This window comes from Penicilliopsis zonata (genome assembly GCF_001890105.1).
Source record: "Penicilliopsis zonata CBS 506.65 unplaced genomic scaffold ASPZOscaffold_55, whole genome shotgun sequence".
NCBI lineage: Eukaryota > Fungi > Ascomycota > Eurotiomycetes > Eurotiales > Aspergillaceae > Penicilliopsis > Penicilliopsis zonata.
In genome coordinates this window covers 1-21,339 of record NW_019208956.1, presented here as the reverse complement: position 1 = coordinate 21,339, position 21,339 = coordinate 1, and the positions used below count along the sequence as shown (strand labels likewise).

At 33.1% G+C, this 21,339-nt stretch overlaps 3 protein-coding genes across 3 annotated transcripts; 2 read left to right on the top strand and 1 right to left on the bottom strand.

Annotated features, from left to right (window-relative positions):
* Nucleotides 1–6,701: 6,701 nt before the first annotated feature.
* On the bottom strand, nt 6,702–9,903 carry ASPZODRAFT_20862 (hypothetical protein; the record flags this gene model as incomplete). The annotated part of the gene is made up of 2 exons (XM_022727687.1): nt 6,702–8,229; nt 8,300–9,903. 2 exons carry the CDS (start codon nt 9,901–9,903, stop codon nt 6,702–6,704), a joined length of 3,132 nt encoding a protein of 1,043 aa, XP_022576530.1.
* A 3,870-nt stretch (nt 9,904–13,773) lies between these two features.
* ASPZODRAFT_37193 (hypothetical protein) lies at nt 13,774–14,523 on the top strand (the record flags this gene model as incomplete). Its single annotated transcript, XM_022728285.1, has 2 exons — nt 13,774–14,036; nt 14,130–14,523. Coding segments are annotated over 2 exons (657 nt in total), but the record flags the coding sequence as incomplete, so codon positions are not given.
* Nucleotides 14,524–15,606: 1,083 nt separating this feature from the next.
* Nucleotides 15,607–16,260, top strand: ASPZODRAFT_35913 (hypothetical protein; the record flags this gene model as incomplete). The annotated part of the gene is made up of 1 exon (XM_022728274.1): nt 15,607–16,260. A coding segment is annotated over one exon (654 nt), but the record flags the coding sequence as incomplete, so codon positions are not given.
* Nucleotides 16,261–21,339: the final 5,079 nt, after the last annotated feature.

The window sequence follows — 21,339 nt, the reverse complement described above, 5'->3', positions numbered from 1 at the left end:
AGAGTAATTATTAAGTACTTAATAATTATTTAAAGTTTTCCTTTAATTATCCTCTAATACTTTATAGTTAAAGAATTAGAAGTTTTTATAGCTCTTTATATCTTTATGATATTTCTTTATAAAATTATATATATTATAAGGTACTAAATAACCTATCTTCTTTATCTACTTATATATCTTAATAATATAAGGCTAAATAATTAGTAAGTAATTAATAAAATTTATTAAGTACTTAATAAGTACTTATCTTCTTACTTTTATTTAAAAAAAGAGCTAGAAGTAGATTATTTTTACTTATTTTCTTTTTAAGAGAATATACCTTTAATAACTATTTTAATTATAAATATAGTTACTACTTCCATAGCTTTACTTTTAGTCTTCTTTTTAATAAAGAGATCTTTATATTACTTTAAGTAGTTAAGAAGTAATTAATAAATAATTAAGAAATATTTTTATACTTTATTTATTAATAGTTATATTTACTTCTCTTTAAGAGACCTAATTACTAGAGCTAGTCTTTAACTCTTAATCTTTATACCTAAAGATATATTAATATAAATTATTAATAAAGAAGAATATATATTAAATAGTTAATAAGTAATTAATAAGTACTTAAGAAGTACTTTAGAAATACTTATAGTATAATATAAGTATTTAGGTATATAATAGTAGACTTTATTATAATAGATTTTAATATAATCCTTATTATTCTAAAAGTACTTTATAAGTAATTATTAGGTAATTAAAGAGTACTTATATAAGCTTTTTATTAATATATCTTTTTAAACTTAGGAAGCTTAAGTTTCTTATCTCTTATATCCTTAATATATTACTTATACTACTTTTATTTTATTATATATATTAGTATTATTTCTTTTATACTTCTTAATTAGTTAATAAGTAATTATTAGTAGTTAAGATTTAGATAAGAAAAAAATATAAGTAGTTATTAAGTTATAAGATAATAGTAAAAAAATAATTTAGTTAAGGCGCCCTATAAACTATTTATACCCTAAATATAGCTTACTTACTCTTACTTAACTATTAGTATCTTAGTATAGGGCACCTTAGCCTTTTTAAGGGGCGCCTGACCTATAACCTGTACTGGGCCTTACAGCTGTCTATTAAAAGCTAGAGGCTGTCTGTCCAGCCGCGCCCTTCTAGGTCGGGTTTAGCCAGTCTCAGTTTAGTAAGTATATAAAATATGAGATCTGCTTCATAGACTTATATATAGAGTAGATTTAAATCCCATAAATATATCTCAAAATCATATTAATGTTAGATATAGACATCTATCTAGACATAGACATCTATTAGATATAGACATCTATCTAGATATAAATATTCCTCTAGATATAGATATTTAATAATAGAGGCTAGATGTAGAGGAAAAATTAATAAGGAAACTATAAAAACTAAAAATAATAGAATTATCCTATCTTAAACTCTTTAATAGTATATAATTATATATATATATAAATAATAAAGATTTTAACCTATAATTATACTACTTAAATATTCTTTATTTAACTTAAAGTAATAATAAATAATTATATAAAGAATAACCTTTTTTTAAAAGCTTAGCTAAGGTCTTTAGCCTTACTAATTATTAAAATATTAAAGATATTATAGAAATCTTAATTAAGTTTAGTATAAGAGTTCTATATTAATTATATTAAGGTTTTTATAATATCTTTAATCTCTTATAACTTTATCACCTTTAGGCCTATTAAAAAAAGGACTATATTTTTGAAATCCTCTTAAAAAACAAATTATCATATTTTAAAATAAAGAAAAAATATGAAGGTTTAGGAAGTATCTAATATATGAGATTTGCCCTATAGATAGAGAGAGTTAATAGATTATTGAATAAATCTTTAGAAAGTTTTTGTTACGACACTAGCCACCTAGTGGTCTCATCAGGCAGAACAGTTGGCGGAGGACTTCTAAACATAAAGCAGCAGAAGTATGAGGCTGACTCAGAAGGTCACATGATATTATAGCTAGGGCTATGCAGATATCATAGCTAGGGCTATGTGGATATTATAGCTAGGGCTATACGGATATCATAGCTAGGGCTATGCGGATATCATAGCCAGGGCTATGATAGAAGGACTATATAAGGACGCTCATTTCCCAGTGTATTTAGTTCTTTATAATTCTTACTATAACATTAACAATATCAATTACTTGAGTACCAGTCAATTCAAACAGACTCATCGACTTATTCCTATATATAGGAATAAGGACCTTGCTTCCCTTTCACTTAATTCACCCTACTCAGCAGTTAAAGGACTAAATATAGTTAGAGACTATGGTCCACCTAGGTGAAGTATACCTAAAGGACTATAGTATAGCTAAAAGACTAGGTCACTGATCTTGTTTGAGCTGATCAGTGAGACGCCGGGATCCTAGGGTTAGTAACAGTTTTTAGGCTAACTATTTCTTTATTTAATTAATTAAGTGTAAGTAGTGACCTTACACTACTTAAGGGGTTAATAAGTAGTATATTAAGATAACTAGATAATAGTAAGGTTTAAGGATATAAGAAGTTTATAGTAAATTTAATAAAAGAATAAAATAAAGTACTTAAGGTTTTATTATTTATTTAAGGGAGTAGTATATATCTTAACTTTAAGTAGAATACTTAATAAGTACTTAATTAATACTTAATATTAATTAATAATTATAAAAGATATTTAATTAAATAAGTTATAAAATAGTCTTAATATTAGTCTTATAATTATTCCCCCTCTTTAAGAGGCTTAGCCTTAAGCTATTATAAAAATAAATAAAAAATAATTATTCTTATAAATAGACTTTAATTAAATATAATATAAATATAATATTAAATATAAAAGTTTATTAATAAAGAGATAAAGAGTATAAGTAAAAGTTAAATATATTAAAAAAAGATATTCTTAAGGGTTAAATAAATAAAATAAGGTTTATATTTATTAAGTATTAAAGTATAAATATTATTATCTTATATAATTTAATTTTTATTCTTTAGCTTCTTAATAAGGTTCTTTAATATATATAGCCTCTTTTTCTTAATAATAATAAAATACTAGAAGTTAATTAAATAAAATAAATTTAATTTTTTTTTATTTATATCTTAATAAGCTATTTTAATAATTATTTACTTATTTTATTAATTTTTTAATAATATATAATAATAATTTATAAAATAAGTACTTACTTCTTATTAACTTACTATTTTTTAATAATTTTAATATATAATAATTATTAATAATAATAAGATAATATCTTATTCTACCCTTTATTTTATTTCCTTAACTTTAGTATTATATTTATTTAATAATAATTTAAAAAAGATATATAATATCTTTTTAATTTATTTAACTTAAGAGACTATTTTTTTAATAATAAAATTCTTAAGAAGATATTCTTTATTTATTATATTTAATTTTTTAATAATTTATTTAAGTCTACTTATAGTAACTATTTTATCTTTAATTTAAAGTTAGTTAAGTTTAAGATTATAAAAATTACTTAAGATATAAATATATATATAGCTATCCTTATTTAAGGAGGTATATTTAATATTCTTAATTAATTAATATATATATTATATTAATACTATAGATATAAAATACTTTATTTAGTATATTTATTTTATATTAATAAGTATTTAGTATCTTTATTATATTATAAGTAATATTACTTATATAATAAATTATATTTAAGATGATATCTTTAATTAAAAAGTATAATATCTTTATAAAGTCTTTACTATACTTAATATTTTTAATATAATTATAATAGTTACCTTTTAATTAAATATCTATACTTAAAAGACTAATATAGATACTTATTAATATTAACTTTAATTAATAATAGTAGTAAGTTAGCCTTTTATTATTAATATAATCTTAATAACTTTTATTTTAATAATATTTATATTCTTATCTTAATTATTTTTAATTATTTTATAAGATATTATAGTAGTGGCTTAAGAGCTTATAATAATTATAAATAAAATAAAGAATTTACTAGATAATAAATTATAAATAAGAAGATATAGACTTAATATTTTCTTAATATAAATAATTATTATTTTTATAATAATAATTCTTTAAATTATAAATAATTTTATTAAGATATTATTAATAAACCTTTAAATCTATAAAAAAAGAGAGAAAGATTTATATTAATAAATAGATAAATTCTTATTTACTTAATATTTATAATACTTAAAGAAAACTTAATAAGAAAAAACTTTAGGTTTATTTAAGATATCCTTAATAAAATATAGACTTTAAGAAAGAGTTCTTTTTTAAGAAGTTTTTTAATACTTCTTAAATATTCTTTAGATCCTCTTTAGACTATTAAGATATTTTATATAATAAGTATTCTTTTTATATAACTAAATATTATATCTCTTTATTCTTATTAATTTAATAATTTAAGATTTTATTTACTTTTTACTTCTTTTTATCTTCTACTTTAATTAGCTATAGTAGGGGCTTATTATAACTATTATACTAATAATATAACTTTAATTTAAATATATAGAAGATAGAGTAAATCTTTCTATAAGTCTTAAATAAGTATAAGTAGTATATTTACTTACTTATTATTATTACTAACCCTAGGATCCTGATATATCACTAAACAGCTTAAATAAGATTAGTAATCTAGTCTTTTAGCTATACTATAGTCCTTTAGGTATACTTTACTTAAGTAGATTATAATCCTTAACTATATTTAGTCCTTTAACTACTAAGTAGAGATTAATTAAGTAAAAAAGAAGTAAGGTCCTTATCTCTATATATAAAAATAAGTTAATAAGTCTATTTAAATTAATTAGTACTTAAGTAATTAATATTCTTAAGAATTATAAAGAATTAAATATATTAAGAAATAAGTATTTTTATATAATCTTTTCTTAATATATCCTTAACTCTACTATAGTATATCTATAGCTTTATTATAATATATCTATAGCTCTACTATAGTATATCTATAGCTCTACTATAATTATATAACTCCTAAGTTAGCCTTATGCTTCTATAACCTATGTTTAGAAGTTCTTTACTAACCATTCTGCCTAATAAGACCACTAGGTGGCTAGTGTTATAATATATAGCCTTTAATAGTACTATAATAATATTTTTTTTTAAAAAAAAGTATTATATTAATATAATTAATATATAGCTAATATTCTTTATTTATATCCTAAAGATATATTAATATAAATCTTAAAATAGTTATTAAGTACTCCTTAAGTACTTAATAAGTAGTTAAGTATTTATTTATAGGGAAAAAGTGCCTTTTAAATACTAATATATATATAAATAATAATTTATAGTAAGATTAATATTTTAAAAAAAAGGCTTTCTTTAAATAATATAAATTAAAATATATTAATAAATTATAATAATAAGTACTTAAGAAGTACTTAAGAAGTACTTAAAAGCTACTTATCTATAAATATTTTATTTTCTCTTATTATTCTTTAATAAATTAATATTTTATTATATATATTAAATTTTAGACTAAGTATCCTCTATAAACTAAGTATAATATAATATATAAAGACTTAGCTTTAAGTATTTATAAACTAAGATATTAATATAAGTCTAATACTATTATTTTATAGTATAGTTTAAAAAGGAATATTATATTCTTTTTATACTATATTTACTAAATTAATAGTATTAAATCTAAAATAATTAGTAAATAATTAGAAATTACTTAATAAGTAGTTAATAAGTATTTATTAAATAGTTTTAAAGTAATTAATTATCTTATCTTATATATATTCTTTTTAAAACTATTATAATAGTTTATATTTTTAAAAATATTTAATAAGCTTTAGTTTTCTATCTTAAAAAAGTAAAGTACTTAATAAGTAGTTAAGAAGTAGTTAAAGATATTATTCTTATTATATTTTTATAATCTTTAAAGATTATAAAGGAAATTAAAATTTAACTAAAATATAACTATATTTAAATAGTTAAGGTGCCCCACCCCGTTGCTAAGCTATTCCTAAATAGGTTAGAGGGGCGCCACACTAATTTTATAGGGCACCTAACCTATAAAATTAAGGCTAGTACTAACGCCACCCTACAACCCATCTGACTAAGCATACCCCGCGGCTGGAAGTCGACATTAGGTATTTATTAGGCACCTGTTGAGTACCCCACTTAGAAGTCAGGATATATATCACCTCCCTAGATAGATAATAGAACCTTAAGCACTTTATCTTATTCTCTTATTAGACCTACTATAGACTCCTTATATCCCTAGCCCTTACTGTAAGCTGGTCGTACCAATATTTTGCCTACTTAATCCCCAAGCAGTGTGAGGTCACTGCTTACAGCAGCCTTCAGGATTTGACAGACAGCCTTCAGCATTTTATAGATAGCTAAAATAGGTATATTTAGTTCTAATTAACAAAAATATCGGCCCAAGAGACTATCAAGCTATAATACTAATTTAATAGGAAAATAGGGATAGTAGTATATTATATTCTATGATTCAGCGGGGGTATTATTCTAAAATAAAATAAAAATATAAAGATTAAGTAAGTATATAAAGTAGAAGATTTCCCCTATAGAATAAATAATTAGGATATTAATAGAAAAGAGGTAATAAATAGTTAAGTGAATAATATAGAGAAAAACTATATATCTATTACAGTCAATAAATAGTGGTAACTTATATAGTCATTATTAATCAATACAGAAGGACGGCAGTGGTGCCTCACGCTCCTCAAACACATCCACATCAATATGCCACCTCTCTGCCTCATAGCACTGGAAGCAAACCTTCTCGGGACCAAAGACCCCGATGCTGTGACCTTGGCCCTGCTGGGACAGAATGCTTACGGCTGCGAGACGGGCCGCCCAGTTCCCATATGCACGGACGATCCCCGAACCCTCGGGGGCATCCAACAGCTCATCCCAGTTGTCCACAGAGAAATAATCACCATGAGGCAGGTCGGTGCTAGTGCGGAGATGGTCTTGGTGCGGGGAGGCCGGCCCATGTCCCTGACAAGTGGTCGTGGTAATGCGGGAAAGGCCCTCAAAATCAATGCCGCGGATATCAAGGTCGGCCACCCATCGCCCGCGGTCGAGAACAGAGATCACCGATTCCACCACCATCACATCCTGGTCGATGGTCCGCTCTTCCTCGGCATACAGAGGAAAGGTCCACTCGGTGAACGAGAGATGCAGCGAGGTGCTCCGGAAATTGTCCTCCCGACGGAAGTCATACGGAGCGTGGGAGATGATGTTGAACGAGTCGGTGGGCTTGCGGATTTTGGGGTCCTGAGGGGCCACGAGGATGCTGATCCCGGGCCGTCCGATGTTGCCCACGATCCGTCGTATGAGGTGTGGAACGGGCCGGTCGAACGGATCGGAGAGAACCACTGCGGCTACGAAGATTGAGTCCCCAGAAGCTAGAGCGAGCGCCGGTTGCAAGTCGGCTGGGTCTACATCGCTGGCTCCGCTCTCGAACCGCGCGATGCAGGAGAAGGTCTGGGGTAGATCCAGGGGCTGTGGCCGGGCAGGAATAACGACAGGTTCGTTGTAGTTGAACCGGACGTCAGTGCCGCTGAGGTCCTTGACCTGGCACTCCAGGCAAAAGGGGGTTGGTAGCCACAGACATTCATACAGGGGCTTGTTAACGATTTTGAGCGGGATCGTCGCTCCTTCGAGGTTCTTATACACATCCGCTGCCAGGCTGAAAGCAAACAACGATTTGCAGAGATTCTCTGGGAACGCACACGAGGATGTTGAAAACCCTACCCCGTGAGCGGGGCGCTCATATTGAAACTTAAAGGTATCCCGAGATGAGCTTGGTTGCTTTCGAGTCCCTTTATCGATTAGAGTAGCAAAATAATTGGCAAGGAGAACAGGCGAGGGAGTAGCCTGAGCATAGTTCTGCAATGCCACTCTGGGGCTAGGGCTTTGAGTCGCTAAAGCGTTTGCCTTGAGCTGCACCTGTCTCAGTTCGTTTTCTTCCAGAGTCTCGGTGTACAGCCCCAGTTGCCGATTTCCAAACACTAGATGATAAGAGCACGGTAATGTTTGCCCCTCGCGCCCAAAAGGAGCCGGAGGGTCCGGCCAGGTGAAACTTTCATTGAGCCCAGTTGAAAATTTGGTGATGAGTGAGGAGAATTGCTCGCCTGCGGCCGCGCAGGTCTGTGACATCATACCTTCGAAAGCAAGAAAATCTGCTGAATGATGGGGCGTGCTGCTAATAAAGACCGAAGGTTACGTTCAATATACTATAACCAAAATATAAGAAACAGAGGGACACTACCTACCTTGCCAATAACCATCGGGCATGCGTAGGGTGGCTCAAAACTTCGCCATCCGGCCCCCGCTTTCGGGACTCCCGCATGCATGGGAAAGCTGTTGCGATTCCGACATGACGAGCAGGACTCGACCCGTCATTGGATCTTCCCTTGGCGAGAGTGTAGCATACAAATGTAGAAGCGTCTCTTAGGCCTAGCTCCTTAGCCATAGAGCGAAGATACTCAATTCCACAGTCCCCGTCCGTTCGCTGGGATAGACCTCGGCTTGTGAGCGAATTTCCTAGGCCAAAGAAAGGGGCTAAGACTGAGTTGGAGCCTTCAACCAGGAACGACTTCGCTCTCCTCTGGCCATACTGAACTAGCTGCGAGTTTTTCTCTCTTTCCCGATCATCAGTACTCAGCAGGGCTTGCGCCGCTTCGACGAGATGCTCCATCCAAGGGAGATTATCTCTCCCGTTCGGGATAGTGCCCAAGAGCGACCAGATGTCCAGGAACCACTGCGCGATGGGCGGATGATCTCGAACGCTGACACGCCATGAACTGAGAAGACCCCCTAGCACGACCAGCTTCAGCTCTTGGAATGTCACTCGGGTGAAGTCACGATCATTACGGGCCAGAACGGGATCTCCGTAGAACTTGAGATGGGAGAAAGCCAAGGACCATTGTAACCCGCCGGAAGGGCTTCTTGCTGAAGCAGTTCCAGCGCCAATTGTTGCCTTGCCCCCTTGTGGGAATAGCTTGTCGCGGAAACAGACATTCTTCGCCTCCTGTCCGAGGACAATCAGGTCTGGAAACAAGTGCCATGAGGAGAAAGCAAGAAGTAAAGTGCCATCGTTGACCAGCAAGGGCGTCCCTGACAGAAGTGCCTCCACGCCTTGCATGGCCTGCTTCCACACATGTAAGATGTTTGCATACGTCTTTGAGTGGGACGGTAATGGAAGGTTGATATTGCGCTGAATCAGACTCAACTGCGTGACCTCAAAGGCTTTTGCTTTATCCGCACTCCGTAACCACGACCGTGCACTGTTATCCCATTGAGCCAGGTCATATCGCGAGATGCGCTGGCGGGCGCTGGAGAGGGCCTTGTGCGAAACCACGCTCATCTCCTCGAATGCTTTTTCAATCTCGCGTTTCCGCTGGTCCACCAGCTCGACCCAGAGCGCGGTTGCATGCTTGGCGTCCCAAGTTCGTGCCAGAAGGCATGCCAGGAGACAGATGCCAATCGATGCGAATCCGGACGTCGCCGCCGCCCAGAGTGCCGTTCCATCAGCGCCCACGTATTTCTCAAATGGACCGTGCAGAGTTGAGCCCTGGGGGCTAATTCCGGGGGTTTCCACCACCTCGGAGATGCGGGTTCCGAAGGTCTTCACCAGCAGGGGAGTCGGGGGGATGAGTTCCTCAAAAAGAGCCCCCAGCCTATGCGCCGTCACGTGCATAGGCCCCTCTTCAGCATCTCTTTTGCGGTCGGCTGATAACAGCGAGCCCAGGCGCTGATACTCCGGGGGCGCCTCAAACTTGCAGAGTGTGAAGTCAAATTTCAAAGATGCGAGCTGAAGGTTGTTCTCGTTTGTGGCAGAAAGCAGAGAATTTGCGATGCCGTTTATACCCGACATACTTATCCTTCCCCGCAGGTAGCTGGGTTTGTCGAGGCAAATATTGCATCCAGAACCTTCTAAAGAGAAAGGGCAGGTATCCCGATTTATTTCATTGAGAAAGAAACAAATGCTGCAGCCTAAGCACTGATGTAAGGCTGGTCTAGCTTTCCCAAAAAAATTACAAGTGAGTGGACAGTGGATTTAAATAGTGATAGAAAGAACTACCTCCTAAGCACAAACACAGGCGGTTGGGGCGGTAAACTCCCTATAGTTAATCAGGAACTGGAGACCCTGTCAGCTGGTCATCTAACCCAGTAGGCTGCTAGCAGATAGGCTGTGATAGCTACTTATAAGATGATAGGAGGTAGCAATGGCCAGGATGCGCTGTATATAAGATACAGAGTTTTAGTGGAGAGAGGGACTTATATATTATGTGGGGTCAGAAAGAGGGGCGCAGAGCAGTTACACATCACTAACCCAGCCTTATGTAGGTTTACTATATTTATGTTTTACTCTATAGGCTCTTAATCTATCTAAGTAGACTATTAATATTGAGCCGCAGGCAGTGGGCAGCATAGCTATTATTATAGAAAAGGATAATCTTAGGACTGTCAATTAGGATAATTCATATATTTACACTAACTATCACCTAACTAGTTAATGTACAGTACTACGTCATAAGTTTCCGTACCCCCCCCCACTAAACCAAATATATATAATTTGTTATATATATTCAAAATGCCACCACAACATCCATTTTGAATAATATTTATTAAAAATTTAATATAACATAGTTAAATACTAGAGGTACTGAAATCTATCAAAAAAACAGGTCTAATACTTGGTATACTAACGATTAGCCTCAATAACAGCCTCAACACGCCACGGCATCAAAGAAATCAATGTCACAGCTTGACGCCGAGAGACCTGGTGAAGATAGTTGTATTATACTAAGTCTAGGGCGGCATTAGTGTCAGCCTTATAGAAATCCTCTTAAAAAACAAATTATCATATTTTAAAATAGAGAAAAGATATGAAGGTTTAGTAAGTATCTAAAGTATGAGATTTGCCTTATAGAATATTGATCTGCAATGTGATATAGATATATATGCATGTATATTAATGTTTCAATCTGGCCGTGGCGCATTGAGTGAATACGCACATATAGACCTAGCAGGTCAAAAAAGCCGAGTCTCGACTTTTGACTCTTCTAGTTCCTACCTAATAAATTCCGATAAAGAAGTTAGATCGCGGGATTAGACTGGTTGAAACTTTAATAATGAAGGATCACTTTTACGACAGAAAGGAAACAGAAAGGCGTAGGGAACTTTTGACTATATTAAGATGCTTAAATAGCTAGAAGGAAAGGAGGAAAGAAGGCAAAATAAATGCGGGCGGGGATGGGAACTCGGGAGCCGGGACGACCCGCCCAGTCACACGGATGCACTATGTTTGATGTCTGACACCATCGGCGCCCATGAGATATGAGAATTCCTTGGCAGAAATTAGTGCTTCGGACAAGGTCGACGTGGCCGTCCATTTGGTTAGGCTCCAGATTCTCATGGACTGCTGGAGCGTCCTAATGGGGCTTAGTGTGTCTCTTGTGGTTCATGCATTGCCTTTACAGCGGCGATCTAAAAGAGATATCATGCTCATGATCATCCTGACTGGTTGGGATTTGGCCATTATAGGAGGCGCTATATGTGATATATATATATTAATGTATAATCATGTACTTTTGATAATCCAATGACTTATCAGCTTCGCCGCGTTATATATTTAAAGTCTACATATATTTTGGAGCCGGTTATGCTATTAGGCAGCTCAAGATTTCCGCCAGAGGATTTCTTATAAATAGATAGTTAAGATTAAGAAAGGTGCCGCCCAACATTCATCCTCTCTTCTAAGGTTTTATTATCTCTACTGTACTCTCCTGCACTTCATTAATCTAAGAGCGTTGGAGACTAAGCTCCTTTTCTGACTAAGTCGTTTAGCGATGGACTCACCAGACCCCACTAAAGCGGGCTAAAATAAATGTGGAGACCAGAATAATTCAGCCGCATTCCTATCTTTAAAAGATTACTTGGGGGACATGGTGGCTGATGATGGTTTAAGAAATCATGTAAGTAACCAGCTTTTATATTCATCCTTTATAAACTGGATTATCTCATACTAGTATCTATATCAGATAAAAGAGCTCAATCAGAAGAAGGTTGAATGAAAAACATATAAGCCAGGGGAAAATGAGCTTATTAAGTATTAGCCCCAGGAAGCCGATTACACTTCCCTCAAGACTAAGGCTACTTGCCTATCCTTTGGTGACGGCAAAACTAAAGCGACACTAACTTAATCAGGTTAGCAAATTTAAATCAGTCGCTTCCTAGGTCATGGACTGTCAAGTATCTATTTAATTGACCTTAAGGGAGCCCCCGAGCCAAACATGCGTAAGCAGAGAAATAAGTTTTTATTTAACATGGCTGAGAACTGTCGTGGATTTGGCCCAGATCTCTACTTTCTGGCTGACGATTGGAAGAGGAGAGTCACTTGGCTTTAAAATAGATAGCCATAAGTGGAATTTGACACACCTGGCAGTGACTGGCGCTTGACTCAACAATATATAGTTTAAGATAATGTCATGATACAGCAGATGCTGTATGAAAACTTTACTAAAGAAGAAAAAAAGGTCTTTTATGTCAATAATCTTAATATTTTGATTTAGGAACTGGATTTTGCTTCTGAAAATCACAGTTTCAACATGGCTTTAAACAAGAATCACACCTAAGGTGAAGGGCCAGGTGGATATGGCTTCGTGAAGCTATACTAATTATCAGAGGAGAAGGGGCATAGGGCGAGTGATGCCTCAGCATCTTTAAGCCCTAGGAGGGTGTCAAAAGATATAAGGCCTAATGCCGTTGTAGTAGTGATTGGCGTCTTTAAGAATAAGAAGGCATTGCAACTGTCAGAACTTTTTAGAGATTATAAGATTATTATTAAGCCAAAAGACACTTATTTACTCGTTGTTAGATATAAGCTAGTATTACTTTTTAAGGAAAAGAAAAGCTGGAGACTATTATCATTGGCGCCAAGTGATGTGGATATTAATAGATTCTTATAGGAACATCATGATGAGCTTTTAGCTTCAATGGATCTTTTAAAGGAGACATATTCTCTTAGGAAAAGCTTCTATATAATATAAAATATAGAGCATATCCTATCTGTCTGTGCTTTCCCAATCATAGACGACCCTGTCTGGGACTATAATGATAGCTCAGATCGAAAAGCGACCGCAGACACAAAATCGCCAGTCATAGCTCTTATATGCGGCGAGATGGTAGGTCACTAAATCTCCTCACTAGCCAGCTAGTAAGTCCAGGGCTCTCCACTGCAAAAGACAGCCCACTGATGCTCACAATATCTAGCTTTACTTTCATATTTCTATTAGAAGTATCTTGTGACTTGGAGCTTGATCATCCCTTGAGGGCTATAATATGGCAGATATGCCTTGGGCACCTTCAATGAGTATTTAAGCTGGCCGGTTAGAAGGAGGAAGGAAAAGTCATAAAGTATTACTAGGTGACTAGAGATCTTATTACTAGGAAAAACTGGTTCCTACCTAATGATCTGATAGATACCCCCTTATATATTCTTAAAGCATCTAAGCTTCATGACTATTAGAAATCACCTGAATGATTGTGTATTAAAAAGCCACAGCTAATAAAAGCGGATTAGAGCACTACAGGAGCTGCTGCCGAGGAAGTTTTAATAGACAAAACGCCGGAGACTATATTAAAGGCACTCCATTTATTAATGCCCGCAAATTTAGCCAATCCGCTGAATATACCACCACACGACATTGAGGAGATGGATGGATTCCTTAGTTAAGAAAATGGCGATGTCGCAATGAAATGGTTAAGAGTCATGGATACCGCCAAAAATCGCAACTCCTTTACGTGGCCTCATATGCGTGAAGATGGAACCAACTCTTTCCGACTAAGCGATCACGTATGGATATGGAGTTCCATTAAAGCAATTTCCATTCTCCTCAATTGGGAAAAAATGATAAAAGACGACCGCAAGGACAGAACCAAACGAAAAGGTTCATTGGAGGATCCAGCTTCATTCTCAACTCAAAGGATCCCGCTGATGCACAAGTATTCGCCTGATCTTGTTAAGAAAGAAATAATCCGGCGGTTCACCACAATATACGAGTCTTCTAACGAATCTAAGGAGCGAATGCTTTCAAGTACGAGGTCTCCGAGAGAGACGCGATTTGAATTCCACGATTCTGACACAGTATTATTCTATCCCCTTGTGGCAGGACAGAAGATGCTCGAGCCCAAACAGAAGCTTTGGTCAAGACTGATTCAAATTCAAAAACGCTTCCTTTCAGCTCAAGAAGTAGACCATGATAACCCACTGCGTTATGGACTTGAGATTTTGACGAGACATTTGGGTGTTTCCCATCCTGCATCCAAAACGACGCCCGATTATCCATCGCGCATGCTTTATGAAAGCATGCTCCCAAGCGGCCTATTTCCAGAGCAGATTACGAACTCTTGGGGAGTAAAAAGCAATATCGATCATCAAGATCATCTGTTACATGTTCCATTTGAGATTGCATTTCTGCTTTACACCACCACACACCGAATGGGGAACCCCGAAGATGTCCAGAATACGTTAAATCCAAGCGATGAAGAAGCTACCACAAACGCGACAATTCTCAATGGAACGATTTCATTCGGCGATCAAATTGATGCAAAAAGTGTCATTGATGGGAGGGATGAATGGCTTTACAACTATCCACCCTTTTTTGATTCATCAAATAAAGTCAAGAACAACTTCCAGCTACTTTGTTTCAGCATATTAAGAAAGGAGATTGATATTGCTCTGGAAAGGTCTGCCAAAGAACATGGCTCGAGAAAGATTGACGCTGAGTCTGAGAGTAAAGAGAACAGCGATCTCATCTATCGGGCATGCTTTACTTATCCGAGAATTGGAAATGACAAAGAGCCCTCAGATGTCAAAGAATTGAAGTTTCCGGCACACGGTCTACCACTGGGCCACAAACATGTTATGATTGACATTGGCAAAAAGCGTCCTGGCGAGCCGAATGCTCGGATTGGAGATAAATTTCTCGATATGGAGGCATCATGGACACGGCTTTGTCGAGTGCGCACTGAAACTGATGCAAAGAAAAGATTCATGTGGTGCCAGAATCCACCACTGGACTATGCGTTGATGTGTTACCTTGCCTCATCAGAAGCTGAACAGACCTCTCTACGCTTGTTTTTTGATCGTCACTCGAAAGGTGTCACTCAATTCGAGGATAGAACAGCTAGAGTCTTCAATACTTGGGAGACCGAATTTCACTGTAGCTTTCTACAGCTTGTGGAACCTCCAAGGCGCAGTGTGATGGAATTTGAAAAGCCTGAAAATCAAAACAACAGCAAGAAAGATGGGAATGCCATGTTTGATCCCCAGATCGAGCGTCTCCCCTTGTTGGATGGTGATCAAATAAACCGAGCGTCTGCTAGTTTCAGGTTCAATGGTGACTTTTTCGATCGCGTCTGGACTTGTCATTATGTTGTCAGCTATCCTGGAGAAACCACGAAGAAAGACACAGATGATAATTCTCAAGGAAAAGACAAAAATCTGAAAGAGTATCTTCCCGTGGAGAAAGAGGAGCTGGAGCGGATCTTTGAGAACCTCAAAGAAAATGCGTGGCAGCAGAGGAAAGTGCTTGAGCAACTTGTATTCCACCTCATTCTCTCCAAAATCAACACTGATACAAACTTGGTCATCGCGAAGATTCGACTGAGGCTCAATTCAATGGCCTTTACAGATCGAGGTGAAAATATCTTCAGTGGAGATCTGAAGCCATATTTCGAGTGTGTGAAGACTTGGGCAGAACTACACGCCATCTTAGAGGTTCTGATCGACAGCCTTGAGTCGATCAGCAATAACGTGCGAGAATGGGGTACCAGAGAACAGGATCGTCGCACTGAAAAGCCACGCTGGTCTAGTAAGGACGAAAGGAAATACCGCGACGCAGTCAATCAAATGTTTTGCGAGTGCCAGAAAGATGAGCGCGGCTTGTTGGCCAGCAAATCTGCAGCTTCATCCCTTCTGAAGGCATTGAATTATCGCAGGGAACAAGCCAAAAACAGTTACGACAGCGAAATGACTGTACGGGGCTTTAACCAAAATGACAACATCAAGTATTTCACATATTCCACGGTGATCTTTCTGCCGCTGGGATTTGCAGCCAGTGTTTACAGTATGCAAGCTGCGCCACCTACAGACGTTCTTCAGCACATGGTCATCTGCTCAATCGTGGCTTTTTTCGTTCTCTTGGTCATCCTTTTTACTTTCCCTTGGTGGCCCAAGGCCTATGACTACTTACAAAAACGCATGAGCCGCTTTTGGGCAGACCTCATGGACCTCTACAATTTTTGGAAGCTCTTCTATTCAGAGGTCCCCTTCACCTTTGCCGACCTGCTCACCCTGCAACTTCTATCAGTCATCATCCTACTCAAAAGCCATCTTGGGAATCGTGTGTCAACAAGCAATCATCAACAGCCGGGACCTGAGATATCAGAGTCGCCTGCCTCGGATTCATCGCTTGACAGCAACACATTGAAGGGGCTGAAGAAAGAGACACGTCAAGCATTGGAGCTCTATAAATCACGGAATGAAGACTGGGCTTCGTCATTGGAAAGAATAAGCAGACCGTTGAAGAACGTGAGGCGTGACTAGCTAAATTAGAAGACTATAGATCCCTCATCTTGGCATTAAGAAGTTGCATGTAAAATGAGCCTGATACCCTCTATAAGCAGTGACCTTATACTAGACATGTTAACCCGGCTCAATGGGCCGGGTTCTGGCCTGAGGCAACCCGCCCTATTGGGTAATAGGTATAAAATTTCCTCACCTATACCCACCCACAGGTTACCCATGGGTATTAGTGGGTACTTAATAGGTACTTAACTTTAGGACCCACCTTCCTAAAAAGGCTAGACTAGTTAGGTTAACCTATAATATAAACTTACCTTACTTATTAAATATTATATATATAATCTTAATATAAGAATTTAATCTAAGTTAAATTTTACTAATTAAAATAATAAGTATATATATTAATATATATATTTATAAGCAGTAACCTTACACTACTTAGGGGGGTTAATAAGTGATATATTAGTATAACTAGATAATAATAAGGTCTAGGGATATAAGAAGTCTATAATAGGTTTAATAAGAGAATAAGATAAAGTGCTTAAGATCTTATTATTTATCTAAAGAGATAATATATATCTTAACTCTTAAATAAGATACTTAATAAATATTTAATTAATATTTAATATTAACTAATAGTTATAAGAGGTGCTTAATTAAGTAAGTTATAAAATAATATTAATATTAGTCTTATAATTATTTCTTCTCTTTAAGAGATTTAGCCTTAAGTTATTATAAGAGTAAATAAAAAATAGCTATTCTTATAAGTAGACTTTAATTAAATATAATATAAATATAGTATTAAATATAAGAGTTTATTAATAAAGAGATAAAGAGTATAAATAAGAGTTAAATATATTAAGAAAGATATTCTTAAGTATTAAGTAAATAAAATAAGATTTATATTTATTAGATACTAAAGTATAAATACTATTACCCTATATAATTTAATTCTTATTTCTTAGCTTCTTAATAAGGTCCCTTAGTATATATAGCCCCTTTTTTTTAATAATAATAAGATATTATGATATTCAAAAGCTAACTGTCTAAAAGAGAAATCTCTATCTATTACTACTATAGGTTAAAGAGGAGGTATTTATATACCTCCCCTTAAGCTATTAGAAGCTAAGTAACCTAGTAGTAATAAAACTCTATAAAATCTATTAATCTATAATATAGAGTAAAAGCTCTATATACTATCTTATAAAGATTAAGAAATCTTTCTATAGGGCAAATCTCATATATTAGATACTTTCTAAACCTTCATATTTTTTCTTTATTTTAAAATATGATAATTTGTTTTTTAAGAGGATTTCAAAAATATATTCCTTTTTTTAATAGGCCTGAAGGTGGTGGAGTTATAAGGGGTTAAAGATATTATAGAAATCTTAATCTAGTTAATATAAAACTCTTATACTAAATCTAATTAAGGTTTTTATAATATCTTTAATATTTTAATAATTAAAGAGGCTATAGATCTTAGTTAAGCTTTTAAAAAAAGCTTATTCTTTATATAGTTATCTATTATTACTCTAAGTTAAATAAGAAATATTAAAGTAGTATAGTTATAGATTAAAATCTTTATTATTTATATATATATATAGCTATATACTATTATAGAGTTTAAGATAAGATAATTCTATTATTTTTAATTTTTATAGTTTCTTTATTAGTTTTTCCTCTACCTCTAGCCTTTATTATTAAATATCTATATCTAAAGAGATATCTATATCTAGATAAATATCTCTATAGGGCAAATCTCATATTTTAGATACTTCCTAAACCTTCATATTTTTTCTTTATTTTGAAATATGATAATTTGTTTTTTAAGAGGATTTCAAAAATATAGTCCTTTTTTTTATAGGCCTAAAGGTGGTGGAGTTATAAGGGGTTAAAGATGTTATAGAAACCTTAATCTAATTAGTATAAAACTCTTATACTAAACCTAATTAAGGTTTTTATAATATCTTTAATATTTTAATAATTAGAGGGGCTATAGACCTTAGCTAAGCTTCTAAAGAAAGCTTATTCTCTATATAGTTATCTATTCTTACTATAGGTTAAATAAGGAATATTAAGGTAGTATAATTATAGGTTAAAATCTCTACTATTTATATATATATATAGCTATATACTATTATGAAGTTTAGGGTGGGATAATTCTATTATTTTTAGTTTTTATAGTTCTTTTATTAGTTTTTCCTCTGCCTCTAGCCTCTATTATTAAATATCTATATCTAGAGGGATGTCTATATCTAGATAGATGTCTATATCTAAATAGATATCTTTATCTAGATATCTATATCTATATAAATATCTATATCTAAATAGATGTCTATATCTAAATAGATGTCTATATCTAAATAAATATCTATATCTAGATAAATATCTATATCTAAATAGATGTCCATGTCTAGATAGACATCTATATCTAGATAGATATCTATATTAAGATAGATATAGATACCTAGATAGATATCTAGATAGATGTCTATATCTAAATAGACATCCATATCTAGATGGATGTCTATATTAATGTCTATATCTAGATAGACATCTATATCTAGATAAACATCTATATCCAGATAAATATCTATATCTAGATAGATGTCCATGTCTAGATAGATGTCTATATCTAGATGAATATCCATGTCTAGATAGATATCTATATTAATATCTATATCTAGATAAACATCCATATCTAGATAAATATTTATATCTAGATAGACATCTATATCTAGATAGACGTCCATGTCTAGATAGACGTCTATATCTAATAGACGTCCATATCTAAATGGACGTCCATATCTAATAGACGTCTATGTCTAAATAGACGTCTATATCTAATAGACGTCTATGTCCAAATAGACGTCCATATCTAATAGACGTCCATATCTAGATAGATATCTATATCTAGATATCTATATCTAGATTTATATCTATATCTAGATTAATATCTAGGTGGATGTCTATATCTAGATAAACTTTTATATCTAGATATATATTATTTATCTATATAGATATTTATATCTATAACGGCCCTAAGCTAATAAATAATTAATTAATAGCTTTAATACTAAAATATTTAAATAAAGAGGGGAAAGAGGAGAGGAGAGAGAGATATATTATAAGATATATCTAATATCTCTCTCTTCTTTCCTATATTAAGCTAAAATAAGAATAGTGGCCCTATTTACTATAGCCTGCCTAAGGCATTTAGATAATCTTATTATTACTATAATATTACTCCCCTATTTAGCCTTTAATTCTTTTATAAATCTATATTTAATACTCTTATACCTATAAGGGCACTATAGCTCTTTTAATACTTTATCTCGCGCCATGGCCTATTACTTATAACTTTACTTTACTTAGCCCCTTCTATTCCTAAAAAGAGTTTATCTTATAATATTTTAAGAATAATAAGGTAGCCACTTTATCTAGATATTATTTATAAAAGGTTATCTATCTACTAATCTCTCTTTTTTTATAGATCTACCCCTTTTTATACTTCTAATTAGTATTTTATTATTACTATCTTCTATTAAGAGTCTTATAATATCTAGATAATACTTAGAGATTATTATTTAGTCTTACTATATTTTTTATTATTAATATAATCTAGTAGTTAGATATTATAATAGAATTATTAGGTAATTAAAGTATTATTTAACTACTATTAATTATATAAGAATTAAAATTAGTTAGTTTAAATATTATATAATGGCCTTAAATAAATAAATAATTAATTAGTGGCTTTAATACTAGAATATTTAAATAAAGAGGGGAAATAAGAGAGAAGAGAGAGAGATATATTATAAGGATATCTCTCTCTTATTTCCTATACTAAATTAAAATAAAAATAATAACCTTATTTATTATAATTTATCTAAGGCATCTAGACGACCTTATTATTACTATAATATAAGTCTTTAATTAAATTAATATTAGTAGCTTTATTATAGGAGATATCCTATATTAGGTTATAATCTATAAGAAAGTCTAGTTCCCTATCTAGTATAGGGCGGCGGCCTAATAGTTATAGTCTATATCTAGATAAACATCCATATCTAGATAGACATCTATGTCTAGATAGACATCTATGTCTAGATAGATATCTATATCTAGATAGATGTCCATATCTAAATAGATATCTATATTAATATCTATATCTAGATAGACATCCATATCCAGATGGATGTCTATATCTAGATAAATATCTATATCTAGATAAATATCTATATCTAGATAGATGTTTATATTAATATCTATATCTAGATAGATATCTATATCTAGATGGACGTCCATATCCAAATAGACGTCCATATCCAGATAGATGTCTATGTCTAGATAGATGTCTATATTAATATCTATATCTAAATAGATGTCTATATCTAGATGGATGTCTATATTAAGATAGATATAAATATCTAGATAGATATCTATATCTAGATGTCTATATCTAGATAGATGTCCATATCTAGATAAATATCTATATCTTAATATATTTATATATCTAGGTGCGCCTAGATATAAAGTATCTATATAATATATAATTCTATATCTAATATAGATAGTTATAAGGATCTTATATATAAATAAGCCCTAAAAAGATGATAAAAGCTATATAGTTAATATAGTCTAGATTTAATCTATATATAAGTAACCTTTATTAATTAGTTATAATTAATTATAATTATTAAAAACTCCTCTAGGATA